Source organism: Crinia signifera, chromosome 5 (genome assembly GCF_055691185.1).
Source record: "Crinia signifera chromosome 5, ASM5569118v1, whole genome shotgun sequence".
NCBI lineage: Eukaryota > Metazoa > Chordata > Amphibia > Anura > Myobatrachidae > Crinia > Crinia signifera.
In genome coordinates this window covers 47,858,115-47,874,561 of record NC_139221.1, presented here as the reverse complement: position 1 = coordinate 47,874,561, position 16,447 = coordinate 47,858,115, and the positions used below count along the sequence as shown (strand labels likewise).

The 16,447-nt window shown below is 42.0% G+C and overlaps 1 protein-coding gene across 1 annotated transcript in view; it reads right to left on the bottom strand.

Moving 5' to 3' along the window:
• Window positions 1-16,447, bottom strand: part of CHD7 (chromodomain helicase DNA binding protein 7) — a 118,246-nt gene that overhangs the window by 34,429 nt on the left and 67,370 nt on the right. The window contains 6 exon segments of the mRNA XM_083187150.1: window positions 493-576; window positions 4,253-4,367; window positions 5,556-5,611; window positions 11,285-11,350; window positions 13,223-13,357; window positions 14,039-14,192. Of these exon segments, the coding sequence (XP_083043276.1) occupies window positions 493-576; window positions 4,253-4,367; window positions 5,556-5,611; window positions 11,285-11,350; window positions 13,223-13,357; window positions 14,039-14,192 (610 nt within the window).

Here is a 16,447-nt window from a genome sequence, read left to right as displayed (position 1 = left end):
ACTGCATAAATCTTCACCTTGATCAACACAAACTTTAGCTGTCCCACGCCCAAGGAAATTACAGTGCAGACCCCTCCCCCCCACCCCCAGTTAGGTTACAGTGCAAATCCCACCCCCCAAGGGTAATAGTGCTAATCCCACCCCCAAGGAGTCCAACAGGATAAAAAAACAAGAGTTGAGGCCATACTATTTTATTCTTTAATTAAAGTTGATGAGATAGCAGATAGGTCAAATAAGGAAGGGGTTTTAGAACAGGAGAAGAGGAGGAATCCCCCATGAAAAAAACACAAGCGCCAACAATGTCAGTCAGGACATTTCTATCTCAGAATGTAAATGACAAACATTTGGAAACATTATTTTCTAGAAAAGGCAAGGAAATATTTCAATGCTATTTAGGTTTCCTTGACATTTATATTTGACAGGTCACAGTGGTTTGTCAGTTGCTCCAAAACGAAGCATATTAAATTTGAAAAAAAAAGAAAAAGAAATTACCTCTCCCTTCTCATCTGTGCTGTTGGAAATATCCAATATCCGATCGACTTCCACATAGTCAGGATTAAACAGATCATCTTCAATCTGTTGACAAATAGGACAATCAGAGTCTTATTTACTGCATTCCTAAGGGAAAACCTCTCTCGGCCAAGGATGTATTTGTGCCGTTAGGGTCACAGAAACATGGAAATCCGCCTCAACAACCTCAAACATGCTAATTGAAATGCTACAATTCAGCAAGATTGCTCCCTGTGAGGGTAAGAGACTCCTTCGACTTTGTTAACTGGGCCTCTTAATTACTGTGTGAAACCTTTTACAGCAGGAGAAAGTTGAAGAATATTTTAAATGAAGTGTGAAATTACAATTCACTAATGAGCAATCGAAAGGGCTTATAGCTCACACGGTTTCTCGAAAACTACAGCTTGCAAGAGCACGGTTTAAATATAAATGCTGGTGTCAGTTAACCACTATCCTCCCAGTTCCAATAAAAAACCCTTACTAACATATTATAGACCCTAGGTTCTTCCCAGTTATCTCTGGGCCATCAAAACTCCTTAACCTAAAATTTGGTTTTACTGAATCAGATCAGGTTCTCCAATATTATCATACAAGTAAAACATTAGGTGATCACTGAGTACTTTTGCAATGCTGAAGAGAGAGATATTTAAAAACAAATTGAGACGAAGAGCTCCAAATAGTGTTAAGTTAATATATCTGCAGGGTATACAAAGTGCTAAATGGCTGCCTCACATATACACCTATTCACTTATGTAATAATCCTATATTAAGTAAATTATCCAAAATGCAACCTTTCTACAACAGACACCTGTAGGCCTTACAAATCCGTGAACACGACTTAAGCCCTGTACACACGGGGGAGATATATTGCTCAGTTTCTCCTTTTCACCAGCAATCAGAGATGGTCGCTGATGAAAGGGAACATCTGCTGGGCGGTGCCGCAGAGGTAATCAGCTGGTCGCAGGAGCGATTAGAATGGGGCTGAAAACAGGAGCGCGAACCCGGTGATTTATCGCCGGGGCACACTCCCATCATTGGCAATATGGTCGCCAGCGACCATATTCCCAGTGATTTCAGCCCTTATCGCCCCAGCTTTAAACAGTACATTCACGAGGAGATGGACCAACACACAGAGGTCACCCATTAATAGCACCTGCCTAGTATTGTGTAATGTGTGATTCACCTTGCACTTTCAATTATAATCCTAATGTATGTCAAACATTGAAATTATAAATGAATATCCAAGTCAAATTATGGATAATAAAGGGCGACCATGTAGGATTTATTTAGTCTTATTCTCCATATGCAACACTTTATTTTTATTCTTTGAGAAACTTTAAAGTTCCTAAATTTCAATCTTTATACTTCAGTCCTTTATTGGAGTTTTCATAAAGGCGCATATTAACTTTGTTTTACTATTGTAGCCAGCATGAACTTTCTTCAATTTGTGCTAGAGTAGCTCTTCTCTGCAAAGACGGGCAACCCTTTTCTGCCCATGCACGTCAATAAGCGTTGGGTAAATATAACCCCGCCACCAGTTGCTCTTTCTTGGGCCCCTTTTGGTAAGATCTAACCAATGCATACTGGTAACACTCTACAAGACCTGCCGTTTTGGACATGCTCTGGCCCAGTCCTTTAGCCATCAGTTTGTCCCTTACCAAAGACTTAATTCCTTACACTTGCCCTTTTTACCAGCTTCCAAAATATCAACTTCAACAGATAACTAGGTGCCCAATATATATACCACACCTTGACAAGTACTACTTTAATGACATAACAAAGGTTATCCACTTCACCTGTCAATGGTCTTAATGTTATGGCTGATGCGTATATTCTGTATTCCAAAAAGCAAGTGTTTTGTAACTGATCTGAAATACCTGCTGAAGCATTCACATGAATGATGATATCCGGCCTATGTGGCTTGCAGTACAGATGAAAAACCCCCCAGGATAAATTCAGACCCTCCCCCAGTTATTCAACTTTATACTGAGCGTATTCGGAAGACCAGGAGAGAAACCTTCAGGACTTTTATCCGTGTGACCCCTTCCTCTAGCTCCGCATACAGATCTAAGTGAAATTAAATTGGTGATCAGAAGCTTAGTCCCATGTGGGTAATTGTCTAAATCTGAGAAGGACAGCCACAATCCTCTGCATAATTAGCTCTTGGAGATATGGAACAGAATATGCATGAACAGTCATAGCGCGGAGAGAAGAACACTATTAACCCCTTGGCTAATTAAGGACTGCAGCATAATGAAGCCAACCAGTTACCGCAGCATTATATATATAAAAAGTTTTAGCGCACACCCAACTATATTCTCCATCTAACACCAACACTAGCATGACCACAAGATTTCTATAATCAAGACACCATATATTCCCAATGAACACAAGTAGAGGTTTGATTTAATATGAATCAATTACTGGGTGTATGCAATCTGCCGCCGCTTTTTCCAACATGGGAAAAAAGCAGCGGCTCCCTATTCAATGCTGTAATTAATGACAGAATTGATGCGGGATCATGGCAGAACGGGCCCGACTTCAGAAGCGTTCTGCCGATAACGGCTGTGGATTGTCGTCATCCGGGCCGCAGATCGACAATCCACCGCTGTTTGTGGCCATGCCCCCTTTGTACCCATCGGCAGGTGGGACATTGAATCCAGTCTGTCGTCATGCGGTTGATATGACCGCTAACGGGCCTGGATCACGGCTGTCGGCGGGTATCAACAGCCGTGATTCCACATGGCGTACCCCCCATAGGTGTGTTGAACTTTACAACTATATGCCAACACCACACTGATCGGCCACTAGAGCAGAACATGAATCATTAGGGTTATTTTGAATCAGGCACATTTAAATCCCAGTTAACAGATTAAATGGCGTGAAAAAGACAATATACATTGATACGGCACACCACAAAGCCAATGGCGTTCTACCGGCATTCCTTATGAGTGATTAATAGAATTTGGAGGATCACTACTGGCTCCTTGATTCAAACACGTAAAACAGAGACCCAAACACCGCTCTACTGCAATAGTATTCCAAGCAAGTAAAGCCAATGATGCACAAAGTAATGGTGTGTACACTCTGGTACAATCAGCACGAGATTTTGACTATATAGTCAAAATCGCATGGAGATCACATACAGATCACACAGGTTTTGTTACCATGTGACCACGATGCACGCTCCAGTGGCAGCACAAATTGAAACCCAGATAGACATATTTGTATGTGTTTTACAAAAGTTCCAAAATAGTGCGTACAAAGGGCGTGTAAAAGCAAAAACACATTATATGGATAGATATAAAATACTTGAATATCTTGCAATGCAGCGTTGCAAATATATCGATATAATAACATAGCGTCTCATTCATCCTGCTAGAAGTTCAAATGTCACGCAAGTCTTAATGTTAACATTAAGTGATGTTTAGAAACCACAATCTTGCTTGAGGTGCAAGCTGTCAATCAATGCATGAGGACATTCCACAATTCTTTATCATCTAGGCAGAGGGGATACGGTACAATGTACACATCCTGACAACAGGAAGCCAAAAACTTCCTGCTTGCACAAACCTATAACCTAACTATTGCACAAACACCAGGAAATCACAATAATACAAGATGCTACCAAGCAAAGTAACTTTAGCTCTCTCCAGTGCACAGTCACTTTGGTCCAAATCCGCCACAATATTTGCTATAAAGGTAAACACATAAAGGGTAACGGCACATAATCGGGGCTTACCTCCGAAAGGAACTTGTTTTGACCTTGCTTTGCCCGAAAACGCTTGATTTTTTGCTGAATCCTCTTGTCTTTTTCCAGTCCCTCAATAGTGGCCCACTGGCAGTGCAAATATGAACTAAGGAGAAAGAAAAAGTAACACTGGCAGTGAAAAATGTGTGCACACACTTCTCTATACTGCTTATGACAACATAATCAGACTTTTTAACCGGCTTCTGCAAGCTACAATGCCACAGCATTCCGTTTCGTTACGATAGGTGAACTATAAAATATAGTAGCAGCCAAAAAGGTACATAAATATCTGCAAACTAGTTACATTGTACCGCTTCCAAGTAATGAGGAAAAAAACAAAAATGACATGTACAGGTCGAGTATCCCGTATCCGAATATCCGTTATCCGAATTATTCCGAAATACGGACATTCCAGAAAGTGAAATTTTTTTTTTTTTTTGCTAAAAACTCATTGGGGACATTTGTAACAGCATCACTGGGGACATGATATGTAACTGACACTATATATGTGCAAGACAATGATTGCTTGGCATTCAAATTCAGTGCTGAGATAGTACACACATTTTGTTTCACGTTTTGAAACCTTGTTTTTTGAACAATTAAAATATATTTGTGTGTATTTTATGTGGTAATAAAATATATTTGTGTGTATATTATGTGTTTATACAGCATAAATGCAAGATACTTCAAAATACATCATTGAAATATTAAAATATTCCGAAATACGGAATAATCCGTTATCCAAAATTCTCCTGGTCCCGAGCATTTTGGATAAGGGATACTCAACCTGTATATGTAAAGGCTATGTATTACACTGCATTAGCAAAACATTTTAGAGATGTTCCCTGCTACCCTCGGTTTGTGATATACCCAGCCTGTCAAAAATATAGACAAGGGGGTGTATTCAATGCGGCCAGCGAGGGGGTTAAACGGCAGGGATCGCCAAAAACAAGCGAATGTGCCGAAAGTTTTGACCCTGTCACAGCTCGCCCCCAGCATTGAATACTGCCCAAGGAGTTCTCATACAATTAATGCACTAAAATAAATACTTCGGGCCATATGTATAAAGCTTCAGAAAGTGATAAATTGGAGACCGCTAAACAGCCAATCAGCTCCTACCTGTCATGTTACAGGCTGGGTTTGAAAAAGGACATGCAAGAGCTGATTGGCTGGTTGTTTATCACTCTCCATTCTGAAGCTTGATACATCTGGGCATTAATGAGAAAATATAAAAAAAAATATACTGAGAAATGATTTATCTGAAAGGTGGATAGCTGCTTTATCCTTTACTTACAAGTTCTTATACTTCACATAAAATTCTTCAACTTCCACCTCTTCCCCAGTCTCCTGCTATAAAAGAGAAGATGAAAAAAGCACATTTCAGAGCACCGGCCTTAAAAGGAAGGTTCCACGGAATGAAAGGTGAATCATGGTTAAGTGCTAGGTCAGAACACACACACTACATGGCTCAGATCTCCATAACGTGTGTAACTCAGCCAGTGAGAGCTACGTTTCTCTAGCAGGATTCCACCCACTATGAGTAATAAAACTATTTGTAATAGTCTGAATAGCAGTCTCCATCCTATGTGACTATTCTCTGCTCAGACAGACTAATAGATCTCACATGCTGCACACTGCACGATCAGATATTAACCATTAAAGCCTGCTAAATGAAAAGCAAATGTTCTCTTCAAACACAGCTGTCCGATTCTGCATTGTCATATCCGAGACATGAATCATGTTTAACTCCTCCCTCACCACACGCCGTTTTCATTCACAACAGCCTGACCCTGTACCTGGCTGGCTGCCAAACCCACAGCGTTAAGTAGACGCCAAGTGTACCATTTTCTCAGGCAGCAGCCAATTAGCAACTGCACTCCCTAATGCCAAATGTATTATTTTTGGCTGGCTCAAGACAGTCTTACTGCATTTTTACAATTGACTTCTAACAGGGTGTGTGCCTGTGCGTTGAGAGGAAGCTAAACCACGGACTACAAAATGCTTGTGGTCTGCACTTTATATTGCTTTCGTGTTCGCACTTAAGACATCAGCGAGTGCATGATCGAGTCAGATTTGATACAATGCTCTCACCGCGGCGGTTAAGTTACCCAGTTAAGACGTTCATCGGAGAGACGTTGAAGCACTGAGTCTGCACTTTCTCATGAGCTGTTCTTAACTAGAGATGAATGAATCTGAATGAAAGCCGCGTGTACGCGCGTAAGAAAATTCCTGGAAAGACGCTGTCAGCAGGCTTATATTAGAAAGAGTAATGGTTCAATAGAAAAAAAGAAACTGAACGAAACACTGGATTCGCTCTAGTGCCTAGAACACAGTCTGTGGCTGCCTACGGAATGGAATTGTACTTGTGCCCCTTTCGGCATGAATTTTTAATAATTTCTCTTCTAGACACAAGGCAAAACAAAAACAATGTACACACTGCAGAATATAAAAATAAACCAGGCACAAGCATAGAATAAAAGGATTAGGTTTCTTAGCACAACGCGCACTTACATTTAGGTAGCGCCACCCTCCTAATACATAGAAATAAAATCATTTTTATTGTGATTTTATTTCTACGTATTAGGAGGGTGGCGCTATCTAAATTAAGATATATAGCACCATCGCAAGCTTGCCCACGTTAACTCCATAGCAACTAAAATAAACAGAGATGCAGGGAATATATATATATATATATATATATTAAAGAGGAGGAGATCGCTCACTGGAGAAAGTGACCGGAAGGTGGCGGACAGCAGGACTCTGGGAGATGAAGTCCTCAGTACCTATGAACTACAGCGGCCGCGATCACGTGACTTTGAACTTTTGGGAATAGAGAACTATGGTTAATGTAGTCCACGGGAAGAACTACACAGCTGCGGTAGTTTTACACAATTTAACGGGCTTAAAAGCAGTCCAAGGAGGGGAAGAGTTAAAGTGCCCACACACTAGAACGATTTTTGGGCCAATTTCCGATAAAATCGGCCGATATATCGTCCGATGTTTACCGATAATCGGTCGAAAATCGGCCGATTTTGGTCCGATGCGCGCTCCCGTGGATCTTTAGCTGAATCTTCTGATCTTACGTGCTGCACAAAAGATCAGAAGATTTAACAAAAGATCCATAGGAACGCACAATGGATCTTAAGAAAAATCTTTGGTAAAGATGTGCGCTTGCCTGAAATCTTTGGTCCAGGACGGAAAAAAGATTCCAAGGCTAATTTATGCGCACATCTTACGATCGCAGATCTTTCTAGTGTGTGAGCACCTTTATTCCAACTTTTTGGTGACCTTGAAAAAGACTCAGGGATAGAGTCGAAACGCGGTGGTCGGAGAGGTGGAGCCTGAATGAAGTTCAGACTGGATGCTTGAGTGACCGGACACTGGCAGGTGTGATTTGCCCAGGGATAGAACACACGCTTGTTAGAACTGCTGTGTCAGTTCCTACCATTCTGGTAATATCAGCTGCTCAGACAGATCCATCTATTATCACTTTATTATCAGATTGCACTAGTCAGTTGGGGATCATCTGACCCACGGTTCATGATTTTTGTGTATTTTTTTACCCTTTGGATTTTATGTATTAAAGCTGTACTCCACTATATCTTTCTCCACATGACAATCAATGCTTTGGGAGAAAAGAAGGAGTTATTGAAAATGTAAACCTATGCGCCTGTGAAAGATATGTACTAAAATTTCTTTTAACTTTGCATACACTGGTGAAGGGTTAATGAAAGCCTTTCTGTAGTACTAAACTTTATAGGCAGCAAGTGTGCACAGATTTTGGTGGTCACAAATATTCTGCTTTCTTTATGACATGTGGTGCGAGTGAGCCAGCAGTTAGCATTCAAATGTGTCTTATTCTCATTGGTATGTGTATAAGACGCACAAGCAGACCTTGCTGATTAAAATATGCAGCATGCCTATGTTCTATTTGACACTGCAGTTATGTGGCATGTGTTACGCAGAGATACAGTGTTTTTCTGTAATTCAATGTTCCGACTGTTGGAAAGTTTGTGTGTGTGTGTGTGTGTGTGTGTGTGTGTGTGTGTAACACCCCCCCCCCCCCCCCCAAACAAAAAACACTACACCGACAACCTTCAATGCTGTAGGAAACATCAGCACAGATTGAATACCGCCCAGCCTAAGAGCCTATATTATAGTGTGCCGAGCGCAGCAAAGCACCGTGCCTGAAGCATGGCGAGCCATGTGAGGGGACACGGTACTGTGTTTGACTGTCCATGTCGCACAGACATGTTCCGCCAGTCGGAATATCATGCCCTACCATCCACTAGGGCATGGAGGGAGAATAAGATAGTGTGCTGGGAGTAGCGAGGCACCGTGCCCGAAGCATGGTGAGCGCAGTGAGCCATGTCGACATATGTCAACATACAGACCAACAAAATATGAATAACTTGTGTATACTTTTTTACCTATAGATATGTCGGTATTTTGACCGTCGGCCAATGGTTGTCGGTATTATGACCGTCGATATGTCATACCGAATCCGTTACAATTATGTGCAATCTCTGTTCATCTTCCTACTTTGGGGTATATGTATGAAGCACTGCCTTGCTTGTCTGCGTTATTAATCTCAAAATGGCACGAATACTACAGTATACGCAAAGCATGGGGGTTTTGAACTTAATATAAAGGTAGCTTTAATTTATGTGGTAAAACCAAACAATCATCAACATTTTTGCTTTGTTAATATACTCATGTATCTCTTTACAACTCATTACTTTCAGAATTTAAAACATTTACGTTGCTATTTCTCTCTCTCTCTATGGCAGGTATTCAATGCTGTTTGCGAGTGGTGACAGCGAGCTGCTCGCTGTCACCACTCACCCTGACAGTATTCAACACACCCTCCGCATACGCCAATTCCCCCTCGCTCCGTTTTTTGAGCGAGGGAGAATTGGCGTATGCGGCTCCAGAAGCAGCGAGTTTTCTGCAGTAGCCGCGGGTCTCGCTGTTTTGGGGAATTCTCGCCATCCTGTGACGGCGAGGATTTCCCCAGAACGTTCAATAGAGCGAGCGGCCGGCGCGGGGGTTAAACAGCGAGGATCGCTGGTTTTCTGCAATCCTCGCTGTTTAACCCCCTCGCCGGCCGCTCGCTGCAGCATTGAATACCCCCCTATATCTATACACATATTCATACATGAAAAAAAAAAAAAAATCAATGAAGCTCACAAGTAAATCAAATACAAAAAGAGGAAACCACAAACAGTACGATTAAGGTTTATACCATCTGTGCCACTTGAACAGTACAAAAGTATATCAAATTGCACACATACATGCGCAGAGCCAATAACCTACTACAGCACGGGTGTCAAACACAAGGCCCGCGGGCCTAATCCGGCCCGCCAGACCTCGTCATGTGGCCCGCGCGAGGAGATAGCACGCAGGGGCAGTGTGTCTAAAACAGGAGTGCTGCGGGCAGCGTCCACGTCCGCAGCCGCCTTACCTGTTCCTCCACTGTCGGCGGCCATGTTCCTGTAGGCACATACTGTATGTATGCGGCTACAGAAACATGGCCGCCGGCCTCCACGGCTACGTGGAGGAGGGCCCGGCCGCCTGTTCCCTCTGATGCCCGGCAGTGACAGACACTGGGTGGGGACGTCATGACTATGACGCCGCATGCCCACGCGTCTGTAGAGAAGTAGGAGCAGGCAGGGAAGCTGGACCGGGAGTCGGGGACAGTGTGGCCGCAGCAAGTAGTGAAGAAAAGCTGGAAGCCGCAGCAGCTGCAGGACAGACGGAGAAACAGTAAGTGAGGATGGATCACACTCACAATAAAAAAAATATATATATCTGCTGTTTCCTGAGGTGTCCCCGTGTATAATAATAATAATGCCATGACACCACAGGCTGCTCCTCCTGTATAATCATTTATGTGTCATGGCATTACTTTTATTATATTATACAGGAGGAGCAGTCTGTGGTGTAATGGCATTATTATTATACAGGGGGAGCAGCCTGTGGTGTCATGGCATTATAATTATACAGGGGGACCTACAGATACAACCGGCCCTTTGAGGGTGACCAAACCGCTGATGCGGCCCCCGATGAATTTGAGTTTGACACCCCTGTACTACAGTATCCTTTTATTTTGGAGTAAACTTGTCATCTACACACAGACGGCAGGCATTTTTGTGGGCTAAAGCAATATTCGTGGGAATGCAATCAATCGCCTGGAAATCCGTGGCCCCAGTGGAGCATGAGGTACTGTGAGCCTCAATGATGTTGCTAAATGAATACTGGTTCAGCCTGCCAAGTATACTTGAATGCATGAATACAGGACTTGAGCTGTGTGCGTCATTCATAGTAAAACTGCTTCAAAAAAGAAAGCCAGCGCGGCTGGAGCGCTTGAGTAAAACTTATTTTTGCATCTGCACATTTGTGCTGGGGTAAGAATTGTAGAGTATCCTGCACAGCAAGTGTATTCAACACGTTATGCTATGGTACTACACATCCCAGCATGCCCTACTAGCAAAACTGACAGGGCATGCTGGAATGTGTAGTTTCACAGCAGTTGCAGAGCTGCACGTGTAATAGCCCTGCTCTAGAGCAAATATGCAACATTCAGGACCTTAAGTGAATCACATCTGGCCAAGGATAGCCGCCACCCTTCCCACGTCTAGGAAAATACTCCTAATTTCCTGTTGAAAATGCATGTTGCTGTAAATCTGGCACTGAGCTATACTGCCCGGTATGAAAAGATGCTAAAAAATAGGACACAAACCAATTGGATGTTAAAGAAATTAAACTAAAAAACAAAGAACACTTAATATAGAAGAAGCAGGTTTATGGAGAATTAAAAAAAAAGTTTTTAGAATGTATTGGATAAATTATGGCGGAAATTGGACCGATTGCAGTTGGGAGAAAAAAAAAACTCTGCTTGTCCCCTCTATAGGTTTGAGATTGATCTAAATCTTACAGAAAAACAGCAAAAAAAAAAAAAGAGAAAAACTTTCAAACCAAAAAACGATGTATAAAACTATGAGGAAAGTCTTGAATCGTTACCTGTTTCTTTGTCAGACGACTGCTCATAATCTTCTCGACAACAGGTCCTTCAGCATCTAGAGACTCCTAAAAATACAAAAACAAATTCAATGAGTGTGTTACGGCCCAACCTGAAATGCATTGGTTAGCAAGTGTCTTGCTCCTGTGACTACGCGAGTAGTTTAAAGTCCACGGGACTGTAACCAACCTCTCTGAACGTGGCCAAAAGAGAAAAAAAAAAGAAAAAAAGGAGGACCCCAAAAATAAAGTTAGAATGGTAGAAAAAGAGCCAAGGAAAACTTAAAAAGGAGATCCAAGCTGAAGTCAAAGGTCAACGAACATCATTGCAATCATTACCCCTTTTAAGTGTGTCCATGGAAGACCACCAAAGGAGGAGTACACTTTTGATTGGGGGGGGGGGACGTTAAAAAGCCTGACCGGAACTTGCTAAAAAGCACAATGACAAGCCACAGTGCTTCTGGTAGGTTTTAACAAGAACCAGAAGAAAGAATTAAGCTTTGAAAGGAACACCATATCTAATGTAACACATTGAGGTGTCTTCAATCTTTGCAGGACACAATGGGGTCTACGCCATTTCTATTGTTGTTACTATTTGAAATATTGGGGCAGATGTATTAAGCCTGGCGAAGAGATAAACTTGAGATAAAGTGGAGATAAATAGGAAGGAGATAACGCACCAGCCAATCAGCTGTGTTTGAAATATGACAGTTGGAAGTTGATTGGCTGGTGCGTTATCTCTTTCCAATTTATCTCCACTTTATCTCAAGTTTATCTCTTGCAAAGCTTAATACATCTGCCCCATTGTCCTTAACAGATTTCTATTAAATATGAAACAAACAGTAATGGATGCCAGTTACTTCTGTCAGTTTCACGTTAGTTCAGATAAAAATAGAAGTGATTTTTTTAGCTGAAAGTACCGACAACATTTGTTGTATCTTAAAATATGGTTAGGTCCTCGTTCTCAAAACAGCGACAACCATCAGACTTTCCTACAGACTAGCGAGAAAACTGGAGCAATCTGTTAAAATAAGGATAAAATGCATCTCTATGGATCAATATCAGAAAAATATAACTCTCAAGAGCTTAAGAGTAATGAATTGCACATTAAAGCAGCACTTTCCTGGTTAGCAGCCTCGAGATGAAAACCCCGACAGCACATGTTGTAAAATACACTAGTGCTTTCTATTAAGGCAATTTTCTGCTGACTCAATCTCAGAGAGCACTGTTACAGCCGGAATGGATGCACGGTAATAGGTTGCTTTCGTTTTAGAGGTTTCTTTAAAAATCTTTGCTAAAGGCACATAATCTCACAATACCACTGCAGAACTAGCGGGCCATCGCTAGAAGCATCAAAACGCATACAGCCACATCACAAATGCAGGCATATTCCGTGCATTACAGGACATTGTAAAACACCCTTCAGGAGTGGCTAATGTGCCCAACTGATCTGCATTGTTCAGATTCATCAGGCTGAGAAGCAAACACTCCCACCTCTTCCTAGGATTAAAATGTAACTATACATTAAAGAAATCCTACACTGTATAGATAGACTGAATTACTGAAGCCATGCCCTGCTCGGGAGCAATCACCACAGATACAAAAAAAAAAAAATACCATGAATACAGTTTTTTTTTCCAATATAAACATAATATGACAATATCCCAATATCATTTAACAAATGGATTAACCAAGTGAATTTGTCAAAATAGGTGTGAAAATTGGCAAGCAAACATTTGTATTCATCGTAATGACCTGTAATGTTTAACTTCTATATGAAAGAATCTTTTTTTTTTTAACAAATGTGAGCGGTGCTGGCATTTTTCGTGGATATATTGCACATCTCTCAGATGTTGCCCATCAAAGGGTTAAGCACACCGCCCTGGTTCACAACACACTGAAAAACACAAATGCATTAGAAAGATACTTCAACAAACTAACCTGCTGCTCAGATTGGGAAGTGTTTGAGGGAGAATCTCTTCCTGTCGGATCATCGTCAAGCTCCTCGTCAGAAATCTTAAACTCCAGGTCTTCCGTGTAGCGCTTCCTCTTCACCTGCCTACTTGAGCGCCTTTTCTGTGAATACCAATAGGCAAGTTTTTCGAGGTGCCCAATTCACAAAATAAAAACAAATCTCTTTACATTTTGCCATCTACAGTCTGAAAAATCCCCGTAGCCCAACAGCAATGGCGCATAGATACACCCAACTGGTACTGACATCTCACAAATCCTTGCTATCGCTCTTTTTCACCTCAAAGTTGACCACAGATAGTAGCACATCTATAATCTGGAGCCAACAGTAATCAAGACAGAGGGACAGACAGATTATTCTAAAACATTCGGTATAGATTATATCGAGTTCATGGATTAGCCCTAATGAACGTTGGTATCCAGGGTATGCGGTCCCTGGGCCGACAATGACTAGTGAGGCACCGTGCCCGAAGCATTGCGGCAGAAATGAAAAAACGTGAACAAATGTGTGTCGACCATGCGGGTGTCTACCAGATCCATATAAAACATATGTGGTTGCAGGTGTAACCCTACCCTAAAATCTATCCCCCCCCCCCCCCCACCCCATATTACACCAATCACTGTCAGGCCAGTTCCCTTTAAACTTAGCCATGCACTACTGCCTGGGTTTCATGGCAGCGGAGGATTGGGTCAAGAAGTCGAATGAAGCACCCCCCACCCCTAGCACCACTGCAACGGCTGCCCCCGCTCCATCACCAAATAACAATGGATCACAGAATTTATTACCTGTATGCCTGAGTCGTCCTCTTCTTCTGGTGAAGGGGGAGGGGTTTTGTCTAATGCAACATTTTCCACGCCTTCCACTGCTCCTTCAGCACCTTCAGGCTTCACTTTGACAACTTTTTTCTTCTGTGCACCACCCTCAGCATCAGGCTTATTACTGGAAATATAAAAAGATAATTTTTTTTTAACTAACAAATCAGTATATCTGTATACATTTACCGCATGGTTCACAATGATAAGGAGAGGTGATGACCGCATTCAGTAAGTTAGACGTTAAAACTAAAGCCGTGTAGACACTGTGCAATTTGGACAGGCAATTTTGACTAGATAGTCTAGACCGCCTAGGAATCGCCCATGTGTACACTGCGATTGTTACTGATCCGTTGCCCCGCACCGGCGCTTTTGCCCGGCCACACAGATAGTTAGTCGTCTAATATCCGACATTTAACTACATCTTCATTAACTCAGAATCACCAAGCCTGAGTCCCTCCAATCAAAGCCTATTGCTAAAACCAACAAGGCAAAAACCTAGAAGCAGAACATCTAAAATGATACGGGTCGGGACAGACCTAGGTCATAACAGTACTGCAAGACCCACCCACTGTGTAACATTATAAACCACTGCAGTAACTGTCCAAAGTTATACAACTCCAATAAATACCCAAACTATACAAAAAATACTTTTTGTAGTTTCTTGTAAAATTTTGACAGAATAACGACAAATTCACATTTTTTTTTACTTTACATAAACCTTTTATTTATGTAGCAGCTTTTACAAGAATAAGGTTAGCTGCTAACCAAGGGAGACCCAACCAAGTGATGGCAGAGGTATATGCTAACCGTTAGCATATACCTCTGCCATCACTTGGTTGGGTCTCCCTTGGTTTTGATAACGGCTTCTACTTAATGTGTTTCTTATACCCCTTTGCCACAAACATCAATAAATCCTGGGCTTAAGTACATGAACAGGCATCAAGCCTTGATAATTTTTTTTATTGAAAAAGGAAATTATGATGGATCCTAATTCTGCTCTATACCCAGGTCAGGCAAAGACCCAAGAATTTGCCGGGTAATAGAACTGGCAGTTTCCTGGGTCATCAGTGGAACAGAGGTATTAGGAAACACTTCGATTCTATCATTATTAGTCTACGATGGCCATACATCCGACCGATTTGTATCCAACAGTTTGAAAAACTGGTACTGGTACTGTATGGCAAATGACAATCCGCAATTGCTCACAAACAAAAACCTTCAGTCAAGCTTTTTTCAAACAGATTCAACTACATCACATTTACATTTGCTCCCATCCAGTACTAGAATTTTATTCCATCCAAGCAGCTAGTGGGTTGAAAGTTGGTCTAGTGTATGCATTATTTGTGTAGACCTTTTTAATGATGGAAGCATTTTTTTCAGCTGCTTCCATGACCAGATGCACCTCGCTGCCTGTGCCAAACAAACCATCAGACTTATTTAATCCCACAGGACTTCAGCCAAAAGGGGATTCCCTCTTCCCATCAGTGAACACCTGTTTCTGGCTCCACCCACTGCACAGGTATTTTGCAGCCAGCACCAGGCTCAATTAAAGTGGTACCTGGAACTGCTCCTATTGTGTATGTGTAAACAAGCTGCGGCCACACCTCCTGATGGGTCTTAGCTGGTTCTCACTGGTCACTCACCTGACCAGGTCCTGCACAGTAAAACCAGCAAACTAATTTGCATATGGCACAATTTTGGGAATCTTGAAGGCAAGATGCTTATTGCTTAGACTGCGGGTATTGCTTTGAGTACAGCATACAGATGTTCTTAGCACTACAACGCTTCTTGATTTCACAGAAGGTATAAGTTTATGTCAATCTATAAATCAGAACATAATTACTATATATTCACTATTTGAGGTAGGTATGGCCCTTCAGCTGTGAAACTACAAGTCCCATCATGCATTGCCATAGTTTTGCTATTAAGGAATGCTAAAGCTATGGAAAGGCATGATGGGACTTGTAGTTTCACAACAGCCAGAGGGCCATAGTTTGGACATGCCTAAGCTAGGGTTAATTTTGTTGGGAGCAAAGTAACCTACCAGTATATTTTGGGATTGTGGGAGGAAACCAAAGCAGTCAGAGAAACCCCACATAAGCACAGGGAGAACACACAAACTCCACAGTTTGTGCCATGGTGGGAATTGAACCCATAACTTCAGTTCAGTGCCCAGTAATGCTAACCATTACACCATCCGTACTGCCCATAAGCACACACACAAGGATATATCTAATGTATAGGATTATTCGGAATCGGTACAACTGTCAGAATGAACTTAGGTCTACAGTCATTAGGTCGAACCCATTAGGTCGACTGGCTGGAAGGTCGACCTGATTTAAGGTCGACATGGGCCAAGGTCGACATGACTTAAGGTCA